The 25,231-nt window shown below is 54.4% G+C and overlaps 1 protein-coding gene across 4 annotated transcripts in view; it reads right to left on the bottom strand.

Moving 5' to 3' along the window:
- Window positions 1-250: 250 nt before the first annotated feature.
- Window positions 251-25,231, bottom strand: part of PTPA (protein phosphatase 2 phosphatase activator) — a 29,120-nt gene continuing 4,139 nt past the window's right edge. For 2 of the 4 annotated variants that reach the window (XM_045513892.2, XM_045513893.2), the window contains exons 2-11: window positions 25,125-25,222; window positions 21,864-21,950; window positions 16,263-16,388; window positions 14,305-14,422; window positions 12,328-12,427; window positions 11,297-11,421; window positions 10,345-10,445; window positions 7,912-7,980; window positions 5,812-5,919; window positions 251-1,807 (exon numbers count right to left, since the gene is read on the bottom strand). In XM_045513892.2, the coding sequence (XP_045369848.1) occupies window positions 1,730-1,807; window positions 5,812-5,919; window positions 7,912-7,980; window positions 10,345-10,445; window positions 11,297-11,421; window positions 12,328-12,427; window positions 14,305-14,422; window positions 16,263-16,388; window positions 21,864-21,950; window positions 25,125-25,222 (1,010 nt within the window). In that variant the 3' untranslated portion in view covers window positions 251-1,729. The remainder of the gene's footprint in view (window positions 1,808-5,811; window positions 5,920-7,911; window positions 7,981-10,344; window positions 10,446-11,296; window positions 11,422-12,327; window positions 12,428-14,304; window positions 14,423-16,262; window positions 16,389-21,863; window positions 21,951-25,124; window positions 25,223-25,231) is intronic. The other 2 variants (XM_010951241.3, XM_074362375.1) reach the window with 2 other exon arrangements.

The following is a 25,231-nucleotide window of genomic DNA, read 5'->3' as shown; positions in this document are numbered from 1 at the left end:
CTGAGACCTTGCTGCTGAGGGTGGAGACAACCAGGATTTGAACCGAGGTCTCAGCTTCAAGCCTGCTCAGCAACCATTACACAGTCAGGAGGGTGCCTTCCCGCTGCCCAGGAAAGGCTCAACCCGGACCCCAGCTGAAACAGCTCAAGCCCCAGACTCCATGGCCCAAGGGAAGGGGCCTTGGTGGGGGACAAGCTGTCATGTGGAGAGGGAACAAGCACATGGCACGAAAGGACACGCCTCACACAAGTGACAGGTGCAAAACAGAGGCTTTAATCTGAAGGGCAATAAAGGAGCCAGGGGCTGGAGGGGCCCGAGGGGACACAGGAAGGAGGGGCCAGGAAGGCGGTGGTCTGGGCCCGCAAGGGAGGCAGGCAGGCAATGGGCCTCTCCAAAGAAAACCATTTCTGTGACTCTTGCTGCTCCTGTCCCAGCCTCTACCCAGGCCATCAGCCCAGACCTGAAGGCCAAGCCCGTGAATTGTTCTTCTCGGGTGCTCCCCTTCCCAAAGGGTGTGTGGACCCAGATATGGGGAGGGGGCAGTGGAGATGGGCCAGCCTGGGCTTGAGCAGGGGAGAGACTGTGAGAGCCAGGCCTGGGAGCAGCCCCTCTCCAGAAGAAAACTCTGGAACTTGCATGCTGCTGCCAGCACCCTCAACCCCCCAATTAGGCCTGCCTGGCCCAGCCCCTGCCCATCCTCAGAGCCAAAGTCTGGCCTTGAGGGAGCATCACCACCTCATCCTGGAACCCCAGCAGGCCACTTCTGGGAGGGGAGGACCAGAAAGTGGGCGGCCTGCTCACCCACCGCCCAGAGAGAGGGGCAGGGAAACAGGGCTAAGGGCCTTGGGGAAGCAAGCAGCAACGAGGCGGGGGCAGGAGCAGCAGCAGCTGGACATAAGAATGCCGAAAGGAATCCAGGTTCTCCACAACCACAACTGGCCTGTAGCCCACAACCTTACCCCTCCAGAGTTTCAGCCACCCACTCCCGGCCAGAGAAAGCTTTGGAAAGGCAGGCCTCACCCACTCCACTGGCGAGCAAGCCCTGCCAGGCCCTCCCAGGAGCCTGGTGCCTGCCCAAAGGGCAGCTTCTAGAGGCTACCCTTGAGCCAAAGGCCAAAGAGCAGAAAAGCAAGGAGGAGGCACTGGACACAGGTGCCCACAGGCCCAGGGGGCAGCCACGAGGAGGAGCTGGGAGGGTCACTGGCCAGAACAGCCAACGCTTTTCCCTTCCCAACCCCACCCCAGTCTGGCACCAGCCTCAGCCTCCAGCCCTCGGGACACCCACTCACCCACCCAAACATGGCTTAGGACGTTGACCCACTCCGTGGGGAGCATCCGCTCCAACCCCTAGGAAGGCAACCTGGGAGGAAAAGCAAGGGCAGCGGCACGGTACCTCCCCTCCCCGCTGGGGCCCAGGACAGCCTGGGTCTCGAATAGGACTGAACAGGGAGGAGGAGAGGGAGGCCAGGGTGGGAGCCGGGCCCTCTCCTCTCGCTGGTCCACCACAGGGGAAGTCAGGGAACTGGCCACACTTTGGTCGCTTCTTCCAACTTGGGCCCTTCAGCCTTATACTATGAGCCTCCCTCCACCTCACACTCGCCACTCACCCCAGTAAACAGCCTCTCATCAAACAGAAAGAACAGAGGGAAAGGGTGGGGAGGGGGCCGCAGCTGCGGTGGGGGAGGCAGGCACAGGAGCAGCCTGGACGGCTCGGGCTGCTCAGCCCCTCCTAGCACGACGTGACAGGATGGATGGGCAGCAGGCTCCCAAACTTGAAGTGCTGGATCACCGGGAACTTCTCCAGGCACTGCGGGGAAGGAGGGCGAGGAGCAGAGTTGAGGGCAGCGCCGCACCCCTGCCAAGGCCTGCTCGGCCTGGGCCCCCAAGAGACCCCATGACGACTCCAGAGACCAGTTCCAGGAGCTGTCCAGCCAGGGCCCGGGAAGCGGCCCAGTCTCAGAGCGGCCCCCAGGCCTTTTGGGAAGGGCAAAGCTTCCACCACCCCCTCCCATGCAAAGACCTCCACTCCACGACAATCAGGCCCATCAAATAATGAGAATGAGAGTGGGAGAGGGAGAGAAGGTTGCCCAACCCCACAAGGCAGATGCCAAGAAGAAAGGCACCCTAGTGACACCACTCAGCCCAGAGGGACAGGCTGGGACTAGAGGTGCAAAGAGCCCTCCAGACCACTGGGGACCCCCAGGCCAGGTCCCGGGGCTGGAGAAGACGTGAGGGGACACTGGGACACAAGCCTAAGAAGGGTCCAAGGACCATTTTTTCCAATTTTCAGTTCTCTAGACTGAAAAAGGCATCTTGGCACTTCAGATGCGACAATAAGAACCAGCTGACAGCCCCCACCCCCAAGGCAATTCTCAGCAGCCCCACAAGCGAGCACGTGGGGCAGAGAATAAAAGCACTGCATGGGGCGGGGGTACCGTGCAGGGGGAGGGTGCTCCGCCCTGAGCCCAGCCGGCCAGGGCCTCAGCCCCAGGGCTCGGGCAGAGGAGATGGAGAGAGGCAGGGCCAACCAAGAAGCTAGCCTGGCCCACAGGCAGCAGGACCCTAGGCCCACACCCCTCTGCCCTACCATCAGGGCGCTACTTCCGCACCACACAGGTCCAGGAAGGGAAGGGGGGCCCAGCTGCCAGCCTCCCTGCATCAGCCCTGCTGGGCCTACCTGCCAGCCTGCTAGGCCCTGTACGCTAGCAAGCTCTCACAGGCAGCAGCCTCGAGCATGTGAGGATCTGCCTCCTTTCATACCTTTGGCCGCAGAGACAACCAGAACGTACACCTCCTGGCTGGGGTGGAACAACACTTATGGCCTCAGAGAGGGTGAGGGTCCCATTCTATGACTGTGCTCTCCTCTAACTAACTTAGAGGAACAAAGGCACGCCGGGGCTGGCCCAGGTTCCCTCATCTCAACAACCAGCTGCAGAAATGAGGTCTCTGCCAGCCGTGTGTGCATGCGTGTGTGTGTGTGTGTGTGTGTGTGTGTGTGTGCGTGTGTGTGTCAGGATGGGGTGGTCCACAAGGACTGAAGAGGGGCCAGGAGGTGAGCAGGAAGGGAAATCTTTTTGTATGATGGAAGGATAGGGAACTAAGCTCTGTGTGGGAGCAGAGCTCCAGGCCACAGCCAGACTCCTGGGCCTGGGGCAGAGAAAGTGGGGAGCAGGCAGCCGGGGTGCTCCCTGGGGGGGAGGAACAGCAGCCATTCCAGACCAGAGGCAAAGGCAGCTGCCACTGTGCTTATGTCATGGAGGAAGTGGTGGGAGTTCGTTGAAGGGAGGGCCCCCCCAGGGCCCAGGAATTCCAGAAAGGGTCAAAGGTCAACCTGCTTCTAGCTCTCAGGCCTGAGAAGCTGCAAATGCAAGAAGCTTAGGGGGAGGGGACCCAGGACAAGCTTGCTTCTCCAGGGCCACAGGAGAGGTGAGGAGATGGGCTAAAGGCAAGAGGCTGCTTGGGGCAAAGGGACTGCGGGGCTCCAGGGTAACAGCAGAGTGAGCCTCCCGACAGACCTTTCTCCCCTGGGGACCGACTTGTGCACTGGGCAAAGCAACAGCTTCAACCTGTCCACATCCAGGCCTTCCAGCTGGAGGCCCTTCCAGGTCCCACTGACTCAGGGGGAAGGGGCTCTCCAGGCCCTGACAAGCCCTTGTGAAGGGAGTGCCTCCACAGTGACAGCCCTTAGGAAAGACAGGCCCCAACACCCATGAGGGCCCCAGGAAGCGTTTGGCTCTTCAGTTCAGAAAGGCCGAGACAGGCAGTTCGTCCCAAATCCTGATGCCAGGCCTGATCAGGCCTCTGGGGCAGCTCAGGGGACAAACTCCCCTCCAGCAGCCAACTCTGGCGGGTGGCTCTGGACTTCAGGACTGGTGGACCTCAAAGGTCCCCCCCAGGGACCAAGAACTGGTCTGGAAAAGTGAGTCATTTCCTTGCCTTTCTCTGTGCAGGGAGTGTGATCCCATGACCCTCAGGGACCAAAGACTAAGGGCTACCTGCTAGCAGCTTACAAATGAGTGCCGAACATCACAGAAACTCGGTGTTCCTAAGGTCAGCGAGATCCAGCGCTGTCCTACAAAGCAGTCTGGCCGCCACACCACGCTGGGCAGACAGCAAGCTCGCGCTGCACACCCAGAGCTGGAATTTCCCGTTTCCAGGAAGGCACTGTGTTATCTGCTCAAGCGCCCTTGGGCTGGTCCCGAGCTGACCTTCTCGTGTTCTGCAGCTGTAGAAATACTGACAACTGTCACCCCATGGACTGTCTTGTTTCTGCTGCACCATCACCATCTCTAACCTTAATCTGCTCCTCCCTCATCTCCATCAGCCAGAGTTCTCTTGCCTCTGGAAGGGGCAGGTAGGGAAGGGAGGCAGGGTCTCCTGTTCTGGCTTTATGAGCCCGGGTCAAGATAAGTTTAGTCGCTCAAGTAAGAGCCTGCAGGAAGGACAGGATTTAAGATTCTGAGCAGGAAAGGCACCCAAGAGTCCTGCTTGTGACACAGAGGGGGAGGGGGTGGGAGGCTGGAGGGGGCTGCGTGCCCCTCCATGCTGCACATGCTCCAGCAGTGGGGAGTTCCCCCTCAGCACCCACTGTGGGACTGGGGGGGCAGGGGGTGTCAAGAAAAACAGATCAGCCAGGGCAGCAGTGACCCGGGTGCTCTCCAGCAGGAGAGGCCAGCGCGGAGGGCCGCGCGGCCCAGCCCGGAAGGAGCCAGCACAGCCCCAGCTAAACCGCCTCTTAGATTAGAGAGGTATGTGGGTTGGAACCTAAACACAGGATGTGAAGTCCAGAGGAAGGGGACCGGAGGGGGAGGGGGAGGAAGGGAGAGAGAGGGCCAGGCCGGGTCAGTTCTAGCGCCTTTAACCCCTTCAGGGCCATGCAGAGGGATCCAGGCCCACTCGAAGTGTCTGTACCACCAAACACACCCAGGCCCCTGCTCCCTTTCGTCCCTGCCCCCTCGCCTCTGTCAGAGAGAACTCTGGGTGTAGAGGCCAGCCCAGAGAACCTCCCCCTCCACAGAAGAGGGGTGGCCAAGGGTCAAGAGATGGGCATCTTCAGGGTGACACCTGAGACCACCAGCCTGAGGGCGAAAAGAGGGGACTTTGGGACCTTCTGCTCCAGGTGAAACACTCCACACTCAGGCCCTTCCCTGGCCAAGGTCAAGCAGTTTCAGGACTAATCTGCCCAAGATGTGGACGGACGAGCAGAAAGGACAGGGTGGGAAGAAATGTCTCCTCCCCAGTCGCCAGAGAAAAAGCCACCTCCTTGGCTGGGAGAAGGGTGCCTGCAAGGAGGACCAGGAGAGAGGGCAGGAGCCACCCTCAGGAGACAGTGGCCGCCTCCCAGCAGAGGGAGCTCCGGAATCGCCACCTCTCCCTGCATTTCTGATTTGAGAGCAGGAAGGACCACTTGAAGTGGTCCTTAAAAGTGCCAGCTCCCGGCCCCCCCAACACCTCCCACTTGCCCAGGGATCAAACGCACCAAAGTTTGAGAAACACCACTTTGGATGATGCCTCCAAAAGATAAAACCCTTTCCCAAGCATGTCTCTGTTTTCATGTCCCCACAGGAGACAGAGCGGGCCTCCAGTCACTTGACAAGTGGAAACAAGAGACCCCTGAGCAGCAGGGCCTTGCCTCAGCCACGGAGCAGAGCTGGACCTCAGTCCAGTGCTTTTTTCACTGCCCATCCCACAGGCAGAGATTCTGAGGCTTCAAGTGTCAGAGGGGCTGGCCCAGGACTCAGAGCAAAGCAGCAGAGTAGGGCTGGGGGAGCAGGAGCCCAGGACCAAAAGTGCCCACCAGCCCCCACTCACCTCAGCCTTATACATGCGGATGAGACCCTGGTTCACTTTGGACCAGGAGGGGACAGCACTGATGTTCCACAGCTGGTTGGAGTGCTCTGCAAAGGGGCCTGTCTTCATCTGGAAAAGAGAATCCACAAGCTGGAGAGGTGAGCCGCCTGGGAGCCCAAGTTCTGCTTCCCTGCAGCAAGGTCATGTGGGCATCCACACACACAGGCACACACACACTCATGGGGACTAGGCCGCAGATGCAAGCGTGTACACACACACGTACACACACGCACTCCTGGGGACTAGGCATTTGCCTGTGGGGCTCACATGCGTGCACACACACAAGTTCCAGGGACAGGGTCCCTTCTAGGCAGAGCTAGAAGAGTCGAGGGGTCAGTCTCGGGGAGGGCCCAGGTGGGTAAGACCAAACCCAGGTATCTGACCGTCCTCTCCTGGCAGGCTGAGGGAGGAAGGAAAAGAGGGGGCCAGAGAGCACCTGCAGCAGATTTGGGAGGAAGGTCTGTTGAGAAAGCCAGCCTGACCTGGTGGGGAAGTGCAGAGGGGATGGCAACAGGAGCAAGGGACAGGCAGGAGCAAGGACAGCTCCATTCCTGGTCCCTGTTTTTAGAAGAGAGAAATTCTGCAGCAAGCCCAGTGGAGCTTCCATAGTATCAGAAACCACCGCACTGAGCCAGGGGGGGCTTTGTGCCTGAGTGCACCCCTCGGACAGCACAAGGCCAACACATCTGTATTTATTAACAAGCAGTTCACAATCCCCCTCAACATTGCCTCCTCCCCGGCCGATAAGCAGCACTAATGCTGGGGAAATGGGGCTCCAGGCTTCAGAAGAGTTGGAAAAGCAAAGAAGCTGAGCTGGCGAGAAAGCAGACTTGGACCCTGAATGGGTGGAAGGTTCCAGAAGAGGCTGTGCGTGGAGGTGGGGCTGGTGGAGAGTTGTTCCAGGGAGAAAGGATGGGCCCCAAGCGGGCCTCTCTCCGCATTGGGCGTCATAAGCATAAAGGCCCAGGAGCACAAACTCCCCACCCACCAGCTGCGGCCTTGCCTGGTGACCCACTCCCACAGGCCTCACGCTTCTCTAGTAAGAACAACTCTTACAGAACTGTAAGATCAAAGTGGGAAGAGCTGCCATTTTATAGTTGTCATCTTCCTCCCCTGGCCCAAGTCCCCAAAAAGCCTGTCTCAACCCCCAAGTTCAGTATTAAGGACAATAGGCCTCCTTCCTCCAGCAGTGAGGCCCAAGGTGCAAGACAGGTCCCCACAGGGCTTCTCCTGGACCCACCCCTTCACCCAGAATCTTTCCCCTCCTCTCTCTCTCTAAGGCTCCCTCCTCCAGGAAGGCAGCCAGGAGCCCCCAGCTTGCAGGGGCCTGGCCTTCATAAAGCTTTGTTCCCAAAGTCCCAATCAGGCTCCACCCTCCCGCCCCTCGCTCCGCCCCTTCCCCAGGCTCCAGCCCTCTCTTGGACACTTCCAGGCCCTGAGAATCTGAGGGATCACTGCAGCTGTGGAACCAGTTTCCCTCTGGACAGGCCCTGCAAGCAAACCACCTAGGAGGCACCCTGCTGGCTCCGTCCCAGCCGTCCCAGCCGTCCCAGCCGTCCCAGCCGTCCCAGCCATCCCAGCCGTGGCTCCAGAGGCCTGCTCAGCAAGGGCCGGCAGAGGGACATGGGGAAACCATAAGGTTCTGCTTCCTGGGCCGGCCACCCCCACTAGGGCCATGGGATGGGGGGCACTAAAGGCCTCTCTGGCCTGCTGGCAGAGCCAGGGGCAGGCCTGAGCTCTGGCGCCCCAGTGCCCCGGCCCCGTCCATGGAAAGGAGGACCATGCTAGTTCTCTAGAAGAGCTCCCCCCACCAACCAGCCTCCAGTGTACCAAGGTCTCCGTCTCCCTAAGTCCTTCAGAAGGAGACTCTGCAACTCTGGGAGAGGAAAACAGATGAGGGGGAAAAAGGAATCAGGGGCGAGAAGAGAAAAAAAATTAGCTCATTCTAGCCACAAAGGGAGAAGAGAAAGAGCGAGAATGAGCGAGCGAGCTGCAGTCCCGCAGTGACCCCAGGGGAATCGTGTGAGTCAGAGCAGCCATATTGAGCAGGAAATTACTCACAGACGCTGCGTTCCTGCCTCTCCACTCCCAAGAGAATCGGCCTTTTGTAAATGGTTCCTCTGTCAGTAACTGAGGGGGGATGGGGTGGGGGGAGGCTCAGCACAGCGCCTTCCTGTCAGCTCCTTCCCTTCCAGCTGAAATCTGATCCCTCCCTTCCCAAAACTCCAAATTTAGAAGCCAGATTGAAACTGAAATTCTTTTCCTGCCGGCCCTGGGCTCTTAAAGGCGCCAGGGCTGCATTTCCTGAGACGGCAGAAGCCCTGCAAGGTGAGGTCCCTCATCCGGGATGCTCAGGGCAACCAGGGCAGGTCCCAGGCTGGTCCCTGTGATGCCACAGGAAAAGCCTGGTTTCATTCCCAACTTCTTGTTTGTTTAATCTCCTAGCTGCACCAGCCCTAGCCATCCCTGGGTCTCCAGAGGCAACACTGCCCCCTTCCTGACCACAGCACAGAGCTCCACACCAGCCTCTAGGTCCCTGCCTCCCAGTGTCAGGCCCTGGACCTCCCTCACCACCATCTAGGGGCTGCGAAAACCCTGGTCTGAGGTGCCAGGGGGGTTGGTGAGCCTAGTCTCTGGAGAACTAGCACAAGGCCTGCAGTCATCAGCATCTGCACCAGCTTGCCCTAGGCTGGCCAGGAGGGCGAGGGGGCCCTTCCTACGGTCTCCTCAGCTCTGGGGCATGACTCTGCTAGTGTCCAATGTTTACTACCATGCCCAAGCACCCAGACCCAAAGTGCAAACCAGGCCTTGCAGACAGGTGTGGAACAACCGAGAACTCTAGGGCCTGCCGGCCAACTCCCACTTCATGCCTCTCCCTCAACTGTTACTAAAACCTTCTCCAAGTTCCATGTGTCTTTAGCACCACCTAGTGGCCACTTCCGGATTTCCTCTAGCAGAGGAACTGGGTCCCAAACTTTGGAAGAAAGCTTTTCTGTTTTTATACCAGCATAACCAACCAACCAAACAAAAATACAAAGTTTTAACCCAGAGTCAAGTCCCCTATTCCCTCAGGCCCAGATTGGCCCTCCTCCTTGTTAGTTATTGACAAGGAGCCACAGGCTTGGCCAGCCACCAGGGGGAGCCAAAACAGCTCAGCCTCTTAACCCCACCAGCCAGCGAAGCCATAGCTCGCTGTGGACTGTGCACCCTTTCCCCCTACCCTGCTCCTCCAGCTTCTCCTGGGGTCTCCTGGCTCCACAGACCCTCCCATCCCACTCCAGGGAGAGCAGCATGTGATCGGATCTGAAGGCAGTGAGCCAGGCTGCCCCAGAGTCCTTCCGACCTTGGGCTGGCTACACTGCTGAAGGCAGCAGATCTCTGAGAATGAAGCAGTGGCCGTCCAGCCGTCAGTACGGGCTTCATTTGCTGACTTGGAAAAACGTGTCATTCCCCTCTGGCCTCTGGAGTTTGGCGAGGCCTGAGCCGAATGCTGACCAGGAGAGCCTGGAGCTACTGCTGCTTAACCAGGCATCTCCCACTCTTCAGGGGGCTCAGAATGGGCAGCGAAGAAGAGTAGCCCCCATAGGCAGGGGTCCACGGGTGTGCCAGGGACGTCACTGGGGCCAGGAGGCAAGCATGCAGGCATCAGGAAAGAGAATGGGGCAAGACTCTCTCCAGGCAGCAGAGCCAGGGTGCCCTTTGGAAGTCTGGGGGGGCAGGTACCAGGCAAGAAAGGTGAAAGGTCCCTACACCTCCTGAGGACCTGAGGGCAGTGGGTCCCCAACTTTCATGCACAGTCACTTGGCATGGGTGTTTAAATTCAGGTTCCCAGCACTCATCCCCCAAGAATCTGATTCAGAAAGCTGAGGTGGGACCCAAGAACAGGCATTTTAACAAGCCCCTGGGTGACCCTGAGGAAGTGGCCCAAGGCTGCAGAACAACAGCACCCAATTAAATGACCCCACTGGGTGGGCTGGGGGTCCAGGCCTGCTCACTTCCACTTCCAGTATTCACTCGGCCCACGTCCTCAGGCACTGACAGAGAGGAGCCCCTTCAGCAGAAATCTGTCCGCTGTCCACGCCATTCTCTCCAATCCCTACAAAGGCTTCGTCCCACACATCCACATGCATGTAGCTTTACAGATCTCGTGGGCCCCATCCACAAGATGCTGACACCCACCCATCCTCAACAACACCTACCAACCCTTCAGAACTGCTGCATCGGTCACCAAGTCCAGCAAATAACCAAGTCTTAATCGATCAGCTCAAGTTGAAACCTCAGACCACTGACTTGGGGGAGGAGATCCTGGACAGTCAAAAGTTAGCTCAACCATTCAGAGACACCTGGCTGGGCTTCCTTGTCAATAACCCACCTTCTGGGGCTGGCCCTGCCATCTTCAGGCAGCAGCTCTGGCTCTTCTGTCCAAAGTCACCACCCTCAGATCATTCTGGCCCAGAGGCTGCCATGGGCTTCTCCCTCACCTCCCTCCCTCACCTCGGTGATAAACAGGATACACTCCAGGAACATGTAGTCCTTGTGGTTCTCATTCACGGCCTTCTCATCAACAAAGTGCCTGGGCTCCAGATATGGGTGGTCTGGAAACAGCAGAGAGCCCCAGGATTCAGAACCAGGCATTTGCACAGCAGGGCACCTCGGCCCGGTGCGGTCTACACCCACCCACCCTCGACACTTGACCTCACAGGAGCAATCAATTACCTTGTGACTTGGTCTCCTCACCCTGCAGTGGGGATAAGAACGGAACCCCCCACCACCGGGCCATGGCACACTGCCCGACCATCAGGACCACGGTACAGCACACCAGTAGGTGGTATCAGTGGTATGCTGGCACAGACCCTTCCCAGGGTCCTTGAGACGATCTACTTGAAGCACTTAGAGCAGTGCCTGGCACAGGGCATGTGCTCAACAAATGGTCATTGATTAATATTATTTTGCAGGCAGTTAATCCTAGGTCAAAATAGATAAAGACCCCCCACCCACTGTGGCTTGCCCGTAGGAAAGTGGAGGGAACCAACAGAGTGGGCCCCTAGCGAGTGGCCCCCGGCCAAGCACTTGGCAGCAGCTCCCTGATGGGCCCCTGTGCGCACGGCTCGATAATCATAGCAAATGACGTTGGTCACTGAGTCAAAAGAACCCCTCATTTTCAACATAAAACCCCACAGCTACTGCCAGGAGTTGGGGCGCATTTCATACCAGCCCATTGTGCGCCAGGCGGGCGCCCTGGCTCCAGCCCACATCACTTTCCATTATCTCGGCAGTGCTGGCCTCCACCTCCCCCAGCCGGCCACGCTGGTGGCAGCACAAAGTCGGCAGCGAGCAGCCACCATCAATAGCCGGTCTAACGCCTGCTCTACAAGCTGTCACTGTGTGCCCTGGGCAGGAGGGGAGGGAGGAGGGCCAGGGCAGGGGTCCGTGCCCCCTCCAGTACCTATCAGCTGCGAACTGCCCCAGATGAAGGGCAGAAACTGGAAGTCATCCAGGCCCCACACGCCCTGGCTGCCAGCTGGCTCCATCCTGTACGTCTTCTGGAGTTTCCGCATAACCTCAAGATACCTGCACGGGACGGTGGGGAAAGGAGGGGAGGTGGCAAAAAGTAAATAGACAGTCTCAACCCTTCTGCCACTAGGAGCAAAGGAGGCCAGAAATAACCACCTAAGAGTGTGTCTCCATTTCAATTATAACCCTCATGCCTAAGTTACATATCAGCTGATCTTCTCAGCATAATGTAGCTCGATTTTTTTCTCTCACACTCAGCCTCCTTTCGGCCCAGGAAAGGGGCAAAACACCAACCGGGACAGAGGGGCAGTGCCGTCAACTCCTGACAATGTAAGAGCCTGGGCAGGAGCCACAGCTTCCCCAGCTCCGGGCTGCCCATCAGAATCGGAAAGACAGACCATCTCCTAGGTCCCTTCAGACTGTGTCAGAATCACCCATAGAGCTGCACTCCAGGGCATCGGCAGCGCTGGGGGGGAGGGTACGGATGTGATGGTGCCTTCTGGTGACTGAGACACACCCACATGCGGGGCAGGTGGTCTAGGTGGTGAGGGGAACAAGGCAGAGCCTGACAGCCTGGGTTCAGCTGGCTGTGACCTCAGTGAAGAGACCTGACTTCTTTATGCCTTAGTTTCCTCATCTATAAAAAGGAAAGGACAATTGCTACCTCCTGAGGTTGCTGTGAGAATTAAGTTACATGTGAAGTGCTTACACAGTGCCTCCGCATGGTAAAGGCCACGGGAGCATCAGCAGTCGTTACTTGCATTCTCTTCATTTGTTTCCACTTGAATCTGACCCTGTGAGAACACCCCACTCACAGAGCTTGATTAGGACTAGACTGGAGACCCAACAGCCACTCAGGGGCCCCCTCCAACACCCTGTGCCTGGTCCAAGCAACAAGGAGGAAAGCGACCCCTGGCTCCTCCTCCCACTGGCAGCCGCCCCACCTGCCCTCCTCTCACTCACCGATTGAACACCTTGAAGACAATGGCTATTTGGTCGTCCACCCGCAGCACCCCAATCTTGCAGAGACAGCAGAGGAAAGCAGCAAAGGCGGCTTCATGTCCTGAGGGAGAAAAACAGCTGTGGTGGACAGTCTTCCAGAAGGAGTGGGGCTGCTCTTGGTCTCACCAGGGTCCAAATCACTGATAACCTCCCCTCTAGGGAGCGCAATTAACATGGAGACAATGGAGCCTCTTCCGTATGGAGAAAGACCTAAGTCCTTTTAGAACTACCACTACCACAATTCTACTCCTAAAAGGCCCAGGCTGTTGATTTCTTAAATAGGCATTCACATTTTGTTTTGGAGGATTAACTCATTCATCAACTCCACCCTATTTATTGAGCACACGCTATGGGGGTACTCACAGTCCATGGCAGGCATTAGGAAGACAGCAGCAAAAAATGTCCCTGCCCCTGTTTGATAGTTTATGATTTACCAGAATGACAGACATTAAATATTCAATCACTTCTATGAATCTAGCTCTGAAGGAAAATAGGGTGAGAACTGGAGGATATCACAGGGAGACCCTGACATAAGCGTTCGGGAAGGTTTCCCTATAGAAATAAATAATATTTAATTTGAAAGACAAATAAGAGTTGGCAAGGTACAGGGAGTGAGTGAAGCAAGAAGAGCATTCTAGCCAGAAGAAATAGCATGTGCAAAGGCTCTGAGGCAAGAAAAAAGACTGGGAAGTTTGAAGAACCCTAGGAAGGTCAGTATGGCTAAAGCAGAGACATCAAGGGAGAAAGTGTAACGAGAGGAGACTGGAGGTCAGACAGGCCTTTAAGGCCATAGGAAAAAAGTTAGACTTTATCCTAAGAGCAACAGGAGCCACTGAAGGATTCTAAGTATGGCCACATTACAGGGTCAAAAGGCACCCTTCCTTCCTTTCCCATCTTGTCAAATAGGAATGGTCAGCACCACAGAAACCACTGGCTGGACTTGGGACCAACTCTCATGGTTCACATTTGGAGCGAGATGAGGAAAGACTATTTCAGTGACTTCCCATCCTGTTTTTGCAAAATGAGGGTCCCTCCAAGGGCTTGGAAAGTTTGTGAGCTGTTACTTTCACCTGCACAGTTTCTGATCGTGACCAGAGTCTAAGCCACCATCACTCAGGGGTAACCATTACTCCTGCACACCTAAGAGCATCTGAGAGTGGAAGAAAAACCCAGCCCCTGCTGGCCTGACCACTCTCCCCTCCAGGTCTTTCCCAGTTGGCCTCAGTGAAAGATCCGCCCCTGAAAGTCTCACTTGATAAGCCTACTTTCCAGCATCAGGGGAGCAGACAACAAAACTTTCGGACGACCCAGTCCAAGGGTACCCTTCTCCAGGCCTGCCTCTGCGGCCTGGGCTCCTCTTGGGGAACCGCGGCCCAGGGAAGGGAAGGGCCTGAGAGGGCAGCAGCTCTTGTATATGCCTGCTGCGAGGTGGAAAGGAAAGGACGGACGAGCTATCAAAGCAGGGGCCCTCCTCAGCCACCCCTGGCCTAGACAGAGAACTCCTCCCTCGACGTGCCAGCACCACTCCCTCAAGGGCACTGAGTGGCTAAGAGCAACATGCCACGACACTGCCAGAGGCCACCAGGCTCTTTCAGTTCTCAAGGCTTCTGTAAGCGGTTGTCTTGAGACATAGCAAGTGCTCAATAAATTATTAGTTTGGGGATAACAATGATCTCACAGACAGGCCATCTCTACAAAGAACAGAAACCAGCATTGGGCTTACAGCCACCACACATGTGGCACCAGCGCCCCCTGGTGGACCAAGCCAGAGCCGCAGGAGCAGCACCAGGCATTCTTGCACTGGCAGTGCTGCACCCCAGGGGGCCCCCCAGGCTGCCTGCTTGGGGCTCCCTCACCCCCAGACAACCCAGAACTAAGAGGAGGCAGCCCAAGAAAAGACTGCAGTGAAGCCAAGGAAGCGCCAGGAGCAGCAGGTACCTGTGCCGTAGTCGATGCGCGTAGAGTTCCCTACTGCCTCCTTTAGGTAAACAGCCACCTCGGGAACAGCAGCTGCCAAATGGGTGGGGACCACTGTGGCCACCAAGTTTTCTGCTTCCTGATAACACAAGAGACACAAAGTGGTGGCAGCAGATTAGGCAGCTTCCCGGTCGGCAGGCGCCTCAGAAGCAGTATCTGGCTGGAGCCCAGGCTGCCACACAGAGCAGTCCTGCCCCCCACCCCGGCTCTGACTCGCCACAGAAAGAAGACAAGGGAGGGCATCTCTTCTTACACAACAGAGACAACCCTGGGGCAGCTTTTCATCTGCTGATCCTCCCTCCAGGAGACACAGTTCTGGGGGCAAGACAGGAGGATTCTGAAGCTAATCGACTTCCCCATCTAGTCATTCACTGACGTCCCCAGAAATATCCCTTCTTCACACTCCCCAGTAAGGGAGTTTGTGCCATTCATCCACCAAAAGACTCATGCAAGGATGTTCGTGGCAGCATTATTTACAGTATCCAAAATGTGGAAACCCCTGACAGCTGAACTGCCCATCAATGGTAGAATGGATAAATTAGGCTATGGTCCTGCGATGGAATACTACGCAGCAATGAAGACAATCCACTGCTCCGCACAACGTGGGTGAGTCACACACACATTAATGCTGAGCAAAAGAAGCCAAACATCTATGTGGAGTTCAAAAACAGGCATAATCAATCTATAGGATAAAGGTCAGAAGAGTCTGGGGGATATCAACTAGAAAGGGGCATAAGGGCCTTGCTGAAGTGCTGGAATGTTCTATGGCTTGATATGGGTGGTGGATGCAAGGATAAAAACATGTTAAGACCTATCAAGCTGTCCAGCCATGACCTGTCAGCTTTCTTTTAAGTTATAACTCAATAAAAACCTTTATTTAAAAAAAGCCCATGAGCCATCTCAGCATCCAGAGGTGGCCCCAGGCTGCTCTTGGGCAGGGGTAGCGTTCTGCTGGGTTCTTGGGCCTCTCCCCTCTGCTCCACATGAAAACACTGGGCCAAAAAAATTAGGCCCCAGGTTCTTCCAAGTTCAGCCTATAAATGCCTGGCGTGAGACTCTTGGAGACCTGGTGGAGATCCGGATTCCCAGGCCCCGCCCCAGACCTACAGACTCGGCTTTTCTAAGGACAGGGTTGCTGTCCTGCATTTTTTGTTTGTTTGCTTCAAACAGGTATTACCTTTGCATGACTCAAAAATAAACACATTATGAAAGGGATGCATTGAGAAGTCTCACCCCACCCCTCCCCCAAGCCCCCTTCACCCCTACCTTGAAAAAGAAACCACAGCTTTATTTGCCTCTGATGTAGTCTTCCAGTGATGTTTCTCAACGTGAACAGAGCAATACAAACAAATCCTTTTAGTCTTCCCTCTTTCTTATCAAAATGCAGCTTGCCTTGTGCATCACATCCTGGCTCCTCTCTAACCTAACAGCGCAGCTGGGCCTCTGTATCCATAGATGCAGAACCCGTGGATACAGAGGGCCAACCGAACTATGCATTTTGTGTAAGGGACTTCAGCATTCGTGAATTTTTACATTCGTGGGGGGGGGTCCCAGAACCAATCCCCTACAGATACCGAGGGACGACTGTAAATCGCAGTCCCTTCCTCTGAGTTCCCTAGTCGGTCTCCTTATCCCTTCTTACAGCCGCAGAGTACTCCATGGGTGGACTTACTGGTTTATTTAACTGACAATAAACTGCAGATGGACATGCAGGACATTTCAATCTGTTGCTACATGACTTAATAAACAGCGCTGCAGAGGACGCGGTGGTGATTCCCAGAGGATGGCTGGGGCAGATGGTAAATACACTTGGATTTTTGGGAAATGTAACTGCCATTTTAACAAACTCCCCAATGATTCTGATATCTGAACGCTTTCCCCCCAGCCCAGCCCCCAAGCCCGTCTTGTGGCAGCCTCACCTCATCAAGTTTGGCATACCAGGTCCTGTAGGCCTTGTTCCCAAATCGAGAGGGCTGGTCCACCGGAGGAGTCTCATCAATCCACCTGTCCAGCGTGTTGAGAAGAGCGACCAGTTTCTCAATGGCCTGTGGAGCAAATGGAGGCAGCCAAGCCACAGTGACTAGGGGCCCCGAGCCAGAGCCACAAAGGGAATCCCAACTGCTGCCGGACAATGACCCCGAGGCATGCACTACTGCATTCCCCCTGCTGGCCCCCTTTACTCCCAACCATCCTGAATGTGAAGGAGGGGCCAGGGGAACACAGTGAGCTTTACAGGAAGGGCCCAGCACTAGGCTGGAGTACAGATGTGGCTTCCACACCTGATTTCTCTTGCCAGCCCATCCAGGAGGAGCTGCTGGACAAGCACTACATTTTATCAGGGTCTTCGGTTTAGTACACCATAACTAAAAACACTATAAAACAGAAACGTAGAAAGGAAGGAAACAAAAATGACCAGTAATCTTGTCACCCAGCAATAAACACTACAGGTATCCCTCACTTTGCACCACTTCACTTTTATGAAAGATCTACCTTAGCACTTGTTTTTGCTAACTGAAAGAAATCTGAAGACTTTCATTTTTGCCACTTTGGCTTACAAAAGGTTTCATAGTAAACGCTCTTCTATCAGATAGCAGGGGACATTTTAACATACTCTTCTATTCCATCTTTCTACAGTGTTTTCCATTGCTTACCATAGAACTTTGAAAGCAGCCGGATTCAATCCCAGCTAAAATACCATTTAATTGCTGTGAGACCTTGAGCAAGTGACTTTAACTCTCTGAGCTTGTTTCCTCATCTCAAAAATGAACATAATGGTAAATAACTCCTCGGGCCATCACAAAGACTAAGTGACAGTCCATAAAGAATGCCAGCACAGTGCCCGGAACGGGGTGCTGCTATACATACACACACAGACTAACACATGGGGCATGGGGCACACACAGCTTTGCAGCCTGCTTGGCTTCCTAAGGACTCTCGTTCTACATCAACATGTAAACATAATTTTGTGATAGCCTCTAATAAATGAATAACACGTTATCGTACAAATGTACTGTGATTTCTTTGCCCAATCCCCGACCATTAAACGTTTGGGTTATTTCCAACTGTTCACCACCACAAACAGTACCCCTGGCGGAGATGCTGGGTCAGAGGTGCGAGCGTGGTAACACCTTACAAGGCTGACAGTGTCTGAGATCCATCTCTACCTTTCCCACAGGAGGCAGGGACTGAGGAGCGGAGTCGGTGTGACAGGCCAGGCAGTATTAGTACACAAGGTGTTACTCAACAAGGGAATTATGTGAGGCAGTCTGTCTAAAACATGGTCTGTGAGGGCAGCACAGAAATGGGCCAGGACAAAGGTGAGCACACGATGCAGAGGACACTCAGAGTCAGGTGGCCCTGGGAGGAGGGGCCCTGCCAAGAAGCAGATCTTGCCTGTGTCTGCTGGGCACAAACGGTATAAGGAGACACCTCCAGGAGCCCCTGGTGAGACAGGAAGGGGGCAGGGCACAGTCACTCAAGGAATGCCACAGCAATTAACATCAAAATTGTGAAAGATTCAACTCCAAGTAGCCCTTGAGGTTCAGGATGATGAAAGATTTAACTTCTAGTAGATCTTGAGCTTCATTATACGCCCACTGTAATATATTAACATGGTGAATGACACAACTATAGGCACCACGGCAGTCCCAAGTTTAGCCACAAAAGGTCAAAGGATGGGAAATGGCCAACTTCCTGGGAATCCCAACCCTTTCCCCTTAGACTGGTCCTTCTACTTATTAGCATATGAAGCCACCAAGCCCATAAAAACCAGCAACAAAGCACCTCGGGGGCGGCCCCTCTCTCTCCCTCTTCCAAAGGTGGCCCACACTCTGTCTATGGAGTGTGTACCCACTTTAATCTGAGCACCCAACCCCCACACCTTGTGGCCTTTCTCTTGCCTTTCAATGTATCTCTCTGAATAAATCTACCTTTACTCAACTGTGGCTCGCTTTTGAATTCTTTCCTGCGCGAAGCCAAGGACCCACGCTTGGCAGGGCACATCCCAGGGGCTCAACCGAAGCCTGGGACACAGCCCTTCTGATGCCCCACATCTGTTTTCCTGCATCACTGGCAGTGGGTGGTGCCCTCAGGAAAAGCTATGACAGAGGGCAGGCCATGGCCAGGTCTGCCATTGCTGAGACTCTGCGGACAAGCGGTCCCAGGAGCTGTGTGCGTATTTGTGGGGCAGGAATAGGTGGGCTTGAACTAATAAAATATATGTGAGCCAACCCCACCCCACCACACACAGCTCCAGGAGGCACAAATCACACTGTAGTCCACATAAACAGTCCCCCCTGGAGATGTGCAACATGACAATGGCCCTGATGCTGCCCTCCCTCACCTCCCTGTGAACAAAAAACACTACAAACCTTATCAGTAAACAAAGAATGCTAAAGCCATCAAGTCATCAGCCATCAGCCAGCTGCTGCCACCCCCCACAGTGAAGACAAGCAGACAGGCCAGCCTCTGAAGCCTGAGGGGACTCAGAATGTGAAAGGACAGGACATTGGCCCTAGATAGCTAGGTGCTTGTCGAAGGAATAATTTCAATGAGCCCAAATGTTTGCTCCCTCCCAAAGAAAGGCACTAAATTCTTTAACTCGAGATGTCTCATTTTCAGTTAACAAGTAATCTTTTAATGTTCCAATTACCTGGTCTTTGTTGTAAAACTCCTATATATCCTGGCTCCTCCCCTGCCTCTTCGGAGCAGTCCCTCAGAGTGATCTGGGAGGCTGTCATACCAGGCTCCAAGGGGTTCGAGTCCTCAAAAATGTCCACCGAATAAAACATAACTCTCAACATTTAGGCTGTGCATTTATTTCAGTCAACATCCCCTTTCCCTATGCCTGAGACCTGGGAGGAAAGAAAAGTTACCTGTGAAAGGAGAAGGCTCCCTATACACCTGGCTGTGGCAGAGGGCCAGCGTGAAAAGCTGTCTTGCTGAAATGTGACCAAACCATGAGAACTGGCTTTGTGAAGAACCAGGTCACCAGAAATGGCTGCTAAGGACTGAGCAAACCTGAGCCCTGGCAGCTACTGCACTTACAAGGGATGGCGCAGGGATCCAGGCCCCAGGAAGCACCAGCAAGGCCGGATTCCCAGGAGACCTCAGTCTGCAGCGAGGCACTGCAGAGGGATAAAGAGGTGCTGCGAGGCCAGCAGGAGCCAGGCCCCAGCTGCCAGCTCAGCTGGGCCAGTGAATAATTAAAAGGCTCCTGGCTCCTCTTTCTGGAGACGGTTTTTTGAATGCAGGGGCTGCCTCTATTGTTTGGCCTGCTAGGGGAGAGGGGTTGGAGGGGAGGGAGCTGTGGGCTGAAGCCCCTCAGAAGCATGTAGAATCATTTGAGCTGCCCTCCTCCTTAGACCAAAACTGCCTGTTTGGATTTCATGGACCAGTAAAATTTTCTCCAAATTTTATTTGCCAATTTTAAATTCTGCCCTCATTTAAAAAATCAAATGGAACCACCACAAAAAATAAACCTCCTATCTACTATCACCTTTATTTTACAAAAATAATGAATTTTAATCCTCAATGAACAGGACAGCCAATCTCAAAAAGAAAAAGAGACTTCTAAACACGGGTCTGGACAATCTCACTACATGGCCCTCGCCTGTTCCCTTTGCTGCAGGTAGTCTGGAAGTCACCCCCCAGGCCACTCTGCCCTCTCCCCAGCTGCAGTCGTCCCCCCACCTCCAACCAGAGGCAGGAGTGAGAATCAGCAGGGGTACCAAGCAGCTGCACCAGGCAGGAAGGGAGCGCCCCCTCTGCAGGAGGCCACATGCTGCGTGCCTGCAGTGCCTTCTGCCACCAGGCCAGCTGTGGGTGACCACACTAGTCACCTCTGTCCACCAAGTGAGGATGAACCTCAGCTCAGGAAGAGCCCCAAGTAAACAACAATGTTACTGGAAATTCAAACAGCTAAAAGATAGCTAATGGTAACAACAGCTAATAATAATGATGCCATCTAGTAGGTGCCAGGCACTGTGCTAAGAAAAACCTACACATGAGATCTCAGTGAATCCTCCCCAGGGCCCATGAGTAGGTCTGTGGCTCTTCCCACACTACAGATGAGGAAATAGAGCGTCAGAGGGAAAAGGCCACCCAGCTCAGAGGTCAGAGGCTATCCAAACCCAGTCAGCCTGACTCCAGACCCCAAGCACTTAACCTGGCTGTAATTCTGCCTAAAGAACCCCCTCGAGCTAAGACAACACCTGGTTGGGAGGGGATCTACCATCAAGGCCTCAGGGGCAATTAAGGGATCTGAGAGGGATCTGGAAACTCAGAATCTGCTGGGTTAATTATAATATTCCCCTTTAATTAGCCTTCCACCGTCTCATTCCCCAGCCTACTGAGCACAGCTGAGCATTCCTTACCATAGGCTCAAGGAGGAGCCATCTCTCTCCCCAGCCATCTGCGCCCAGAGACAAAGTCCCAGGGCACCAGGAAGGCCCAAGGGGAACCCAAGAAGTCATTGGTGGGCAAGCTCCCAAGAGAAGGCTGTCAATCCCCAGCACAGGCCTGGCTTCCCCCAGTGACAGACCAGGACCTCAGCCACCCAGCAGCCAGTTAGGGTCCAGGAGCCTGAGGGCTATGCTAGCCTGGAGAGAGGTGGAGGGACTGCGTGAGTGCAAGGCCAGGCCTTACCCAACAGGCCGAGGCTATGGCTAGAGAGCTGAGTGGACAAGACACTGAGAGAGGCTGCTTGGGCCTTGGTGTCTGAGATAAGATAACGCTCACAGAGGCTCTGGGATGCCTGGGACAGGAACCTAACAGGCCACTGGAGGCCTGGGACCCAACACTGGGAAACGGCATCCAGCAAGAGCAAACAGCTAGCAAGAGCACACCTTCCCATGGGTATAAGCCTCCACGGCTCTTGTCCTCCCTCCACAGACAAGCCCGTCTCTGAAACACAGCCAAAGAGCACCCAGCTAGCAGTGTGCCCCTCATTCGGCACTGCCACGTCTAGGAGTGATTCCTCAGGAAAGAAAGCCCACAGATGTACAGGCCAAGGTGTCCAGAGTCCCAGTGTTTAGGGAAACAACCTCAAAGTCCACAGCTGGGGGTTGTTTAAACCAGTGAGGGCATGGCTCAACGGGGCAGAGGCACTCCTGGGGCAGGTGTAGGTGATAGTCCCCACACCGTTAACAGGGGGCCGCCCCTGGGAGTCAGTTATGGGAAGGAGTACAGGAAGAAGCCAGCTTTTTTGTTAACGTTATGCACGTTTCTATCAGCAGTCTCTTCAGTGAGCATGTTTATTCTTTCGTGATCATTTTTAATTTAAAAAGTTATATAAAGACACCAGTTAGCAAAAATGCAGGCTATAAAATGGAATATTTACCTTGATCTCAATTTTATAAATATACACTCATTCACAGATTTTTTTAAAAATTGGAAATACAGACACCAAAAGGTCTGCAGCGCACGTGTGTGGGTGACGTGACCTCCCGCACCGGCCAGTCACAGACCCTGTGGAGCTGTTTCCGGAAAGGCCCCGTGCGCAGCCCACGGCCCGCGCCTACCTCGGAGACTGTGTACTCGAAGGTCAGCTTCTTCCCCTTCACACCTTCGTTGAGGGTGAGGATGAATCCGATGTAGTCAGCATACGCCTACCAAACAGAATGCGGAGTGAGGACATGGCAGAGGGATGTCAGACCCCCACTCTGCACGCCCGGCCAGCCCCCACCTCCCCCCAGTTAGCAAAGAGCTCCAAGCTGCCCCAGACCACCGGAGCAGCAGAGGTAACGCCAAATACCCTACCCTTATCCTCCATCCAAAACCGCTGGCAAGCCAAAGACCACGATGACACCTAGACCTCCAGCCAGTTTACTATGTGCTCATTACTGCTGCCAGCAGTTTCTTTCCACAACCTCACGAGGTAGACACTATCACTGTCCCCATTTTACAGATTAGGAAACCAAGGCTTCAGGAGAAGTGACTTGCCCAAGGTCTCCTAAGACCAAGATCTCATTACATGTGGAGGTAGGACCCAGCCAGCCAAACTCCAAAGCAGAGTGGCCGAGTATTCCACCATCCCACTATACCACCAAGGGTCCTTCCCTGGTGGTTTTGCGGATGTTTCCCCCACCAGACAGGCCAGGCTGCGTGCCTGCAGTGCAGAGGCCCTGCTCCCAAGAGATGAAGCTGTCTTCTGCCCACGGCTAGGGCTCCAAACACACCCATCCCCAGCTTCTAACTGGGCACTCTCTTCCCTAGGGGGCTGCAGGTTACAGACAGCACAGGGGTAAGAAAGCACTGAGGCGCAGGCCCCTGGAGAGGCAGATTCGAGGACCAGGCAACTTCTGTTTGCTCTTGTTTCTTCTTCAACCCTTTTGCCTCTCACTTTCTTTCTTCCTCCTTCTCCAAGCCTTAAGGAAGCTGGGACATCCACAGCAACCCTTGAGAAGCAACCATTCAGGATCTAGAACATTCCTATACCAGGATCCTCCCACCAGCCTATGGAATGACTGCAGGCGGAAATGTGGGGTCACATGGCCAGCCCAGTGGACCACCCATGGCAACTCTCCCAGCCTAGGGCAAGTCTGAGTCCTCATCCTGACTGTGGCCAGTGTTCACAATCATTCCCGTAAAGTACATGAGGCTGCAAAGAAAGGTAGCAGCAAGAGGCAGGGTCACCCTCCACTGTCCCTGCTCCCACATGGCTCACAGTCTCTTGGTGACTAAAACTGACTAAAACTCAGGACTTTCTTATGAACGTGATTGTATGCAAAGTCACCACCAACAGCACCATCATCACAGCAGCAACAGTCATTACGCCCATCGCTCAGTGAGGCTTACCATATGTCTTGCACTGGGCCACATGCTTTTCTGGCTTTACATCATTCAAGCCTCCAAACAGCCCCGTTTTACAGTAGACGCCTAGCCTAGGTACTGAGGTTAGGCACTTAGCCTAAGTCGCAAGAAGAGAAAATGGCAGCCCTGGGCTTCCAGCCCTGACCTCTCTGACCCCAGGCCTGTGCTCCTGGCCACTGCACTCTGTTGCCTGGTGAAGAGCTTTGGCCACAGCGCAGTCACCTGTCTGGCCACAGCAGGTCCACACCCTTGACCAATAAGCTTCAGAGCAAGCGAAAGGTTTCCATCAGGTATTGGTCAATCTATACCTCCAAAAACTGTCAATGTCAAAAGGTTGGAAAACTCCCTGCAAAGCATCAGATAGTAAATATTTTGGGTTCTAAGGGCCCCATAGCTTGGTTCACAAATTCTCAACTGTGCCCTTGTACCACAAAAAAAGCCATGTAAACCAATGAGCATGGATGTTTTCCAATAAAGTTTTACTTACCAAAATAGGGAGGGGGCCAAATTAGGCTGGCAGGCAGTCATCTGCCCACCTGTGTCCTATGACACAGCAGCTCTAGAGTCAGATGACCTGGGCATGAATCTCTGGAATCTCATCTCAACCACTAACTGTGCCGCCATGCTAAATGTCTTCACCTCCTGGCCTCAGTTTTCTCACCTTCAAAATGCAGGTGACCACAGAGCCCCCATCCCAGAGCTGTTGTGAAGATTAAATGCACTGAAGTACCTGGCACATCATAAACACCCAGTCCTCCTTGGAAAACATTTAGGGGAAAAGCAAGGAACTAAAGCCATGTTTGGATTCAGACAATCCTGCAGGTTCAGGAAAGAGCATTAGTTCTCAACCCAGGGCGGTATGTCTCCCTGGGGACTTCTGATCTGTCTGGAGACATTCTCAGTTGTGATAACTGGGGGGAGAGGGTGCTACTGGCATTGAGTGGGTAGAGGCCAGACTGTTACTAAACATCAGACAATGCACAGGGCAGCCCCCATGCCAAAGGGTTATCTGCCTCCAAATGTCAATAGCGCTGCGATTGAGAAACCCTTAGGTAGAGCAAGATGATGAAAGGACTCAAACCGTGTCCTTTGAGCAGCTAAAGGGACTAAGGCGTTTATCCTGGTGAAGGCTCAAGGGAGACCACAACTCAGAAAGACGTAACCATCCCCAGATATTTAAAGGGCAGGCTTGGGAAAGAGCAGCCAGAAAGGCCTGCATGACCCCCAAGTCCCAATGAGGCCAAGACACAGTAGCTGTAGTGTTTAGGCTCAATGTAAGCACAGCAAAGTCTTCATAGAAAACCTGCCAAGCTTGCCAGGACCCCCAAGCTAGCCCTTCTATACAAGTGATGCTCCCCACGCCAGCTGACCAGACCAGGTAGAGGTAACCGGCTGGAGCTGGCCACAAGGCCTTTCCCGGGAACTTGAAACTGGCTTTCTTTTTCTCAGTCCCAGTCTTTCCACAGCCTATCCCAGAAGCTCAGGAGGCACAAGCTGCCCACCATGGGGATGGAGCAGCGCAGAAAGCTGAGGTCCTATTTTCTGGTATTTTTAGGCTTAGCCACCTCCCTGGCTAGGTTTCCATGTGGTTACCTTCTCTCCCTTTGATTCACTGACTCCCAATTTGCTGTTACTTATAACCAAGAATCAAAGTGACCTACCTGATCAGTTAGGATGTTCAGCCAATACAGTAACACCCAAGGGGTGATGGCTTATGAGAACCAAGAGCATTACTTTCCAGGGTTATCCTTACTCGGGCCACGAGATACTTTCCCACTAAATACTGCCCCTGAGGAGGGAGACACAGCCAGCTCCCCTGACACCTCTCTTCCTAGCTTCTAAACAGCTCTGGCTCCAAAAGCAAGAAAGGTCAGGAGCTCACAGCCTCACTCAGGCCTAGAAAACCAATGTTTTGAAAAAGCCCGTTTCTCATCCCAGTTCCAACCGCACAGTGCAGACACCACTGGTACCTGAGAACGCTTCCATTTGCCCATGTCTGGAACAGTGTGGATCTCTTTTTTTGGAATGATGAAGTTCTGAGTGGCTGGAGGGCTATCCTCTGAAGAATCTGGACAAA

The sequence above is a fragment of the Camelus bactrianus genome, chromosome 4 (assembly GCF_048773025.1).
Source record: "Camelus bactrianus isolate YW-2024 breed Bactrian camel chromosome 4, ASM4877302v1, whole genome shotgun sequence".
Taxonomy (NCBI): Eukaryota; Metazoa; Chordata; class Mammalia; order Artiodactyla; family Camelidae; genus Camelus; species Camelus bactrianus.
Note: the sequence above shows the minus strand (reverse complement) of the source record. Positions and strands in the feature narration are given on the sequence as shown.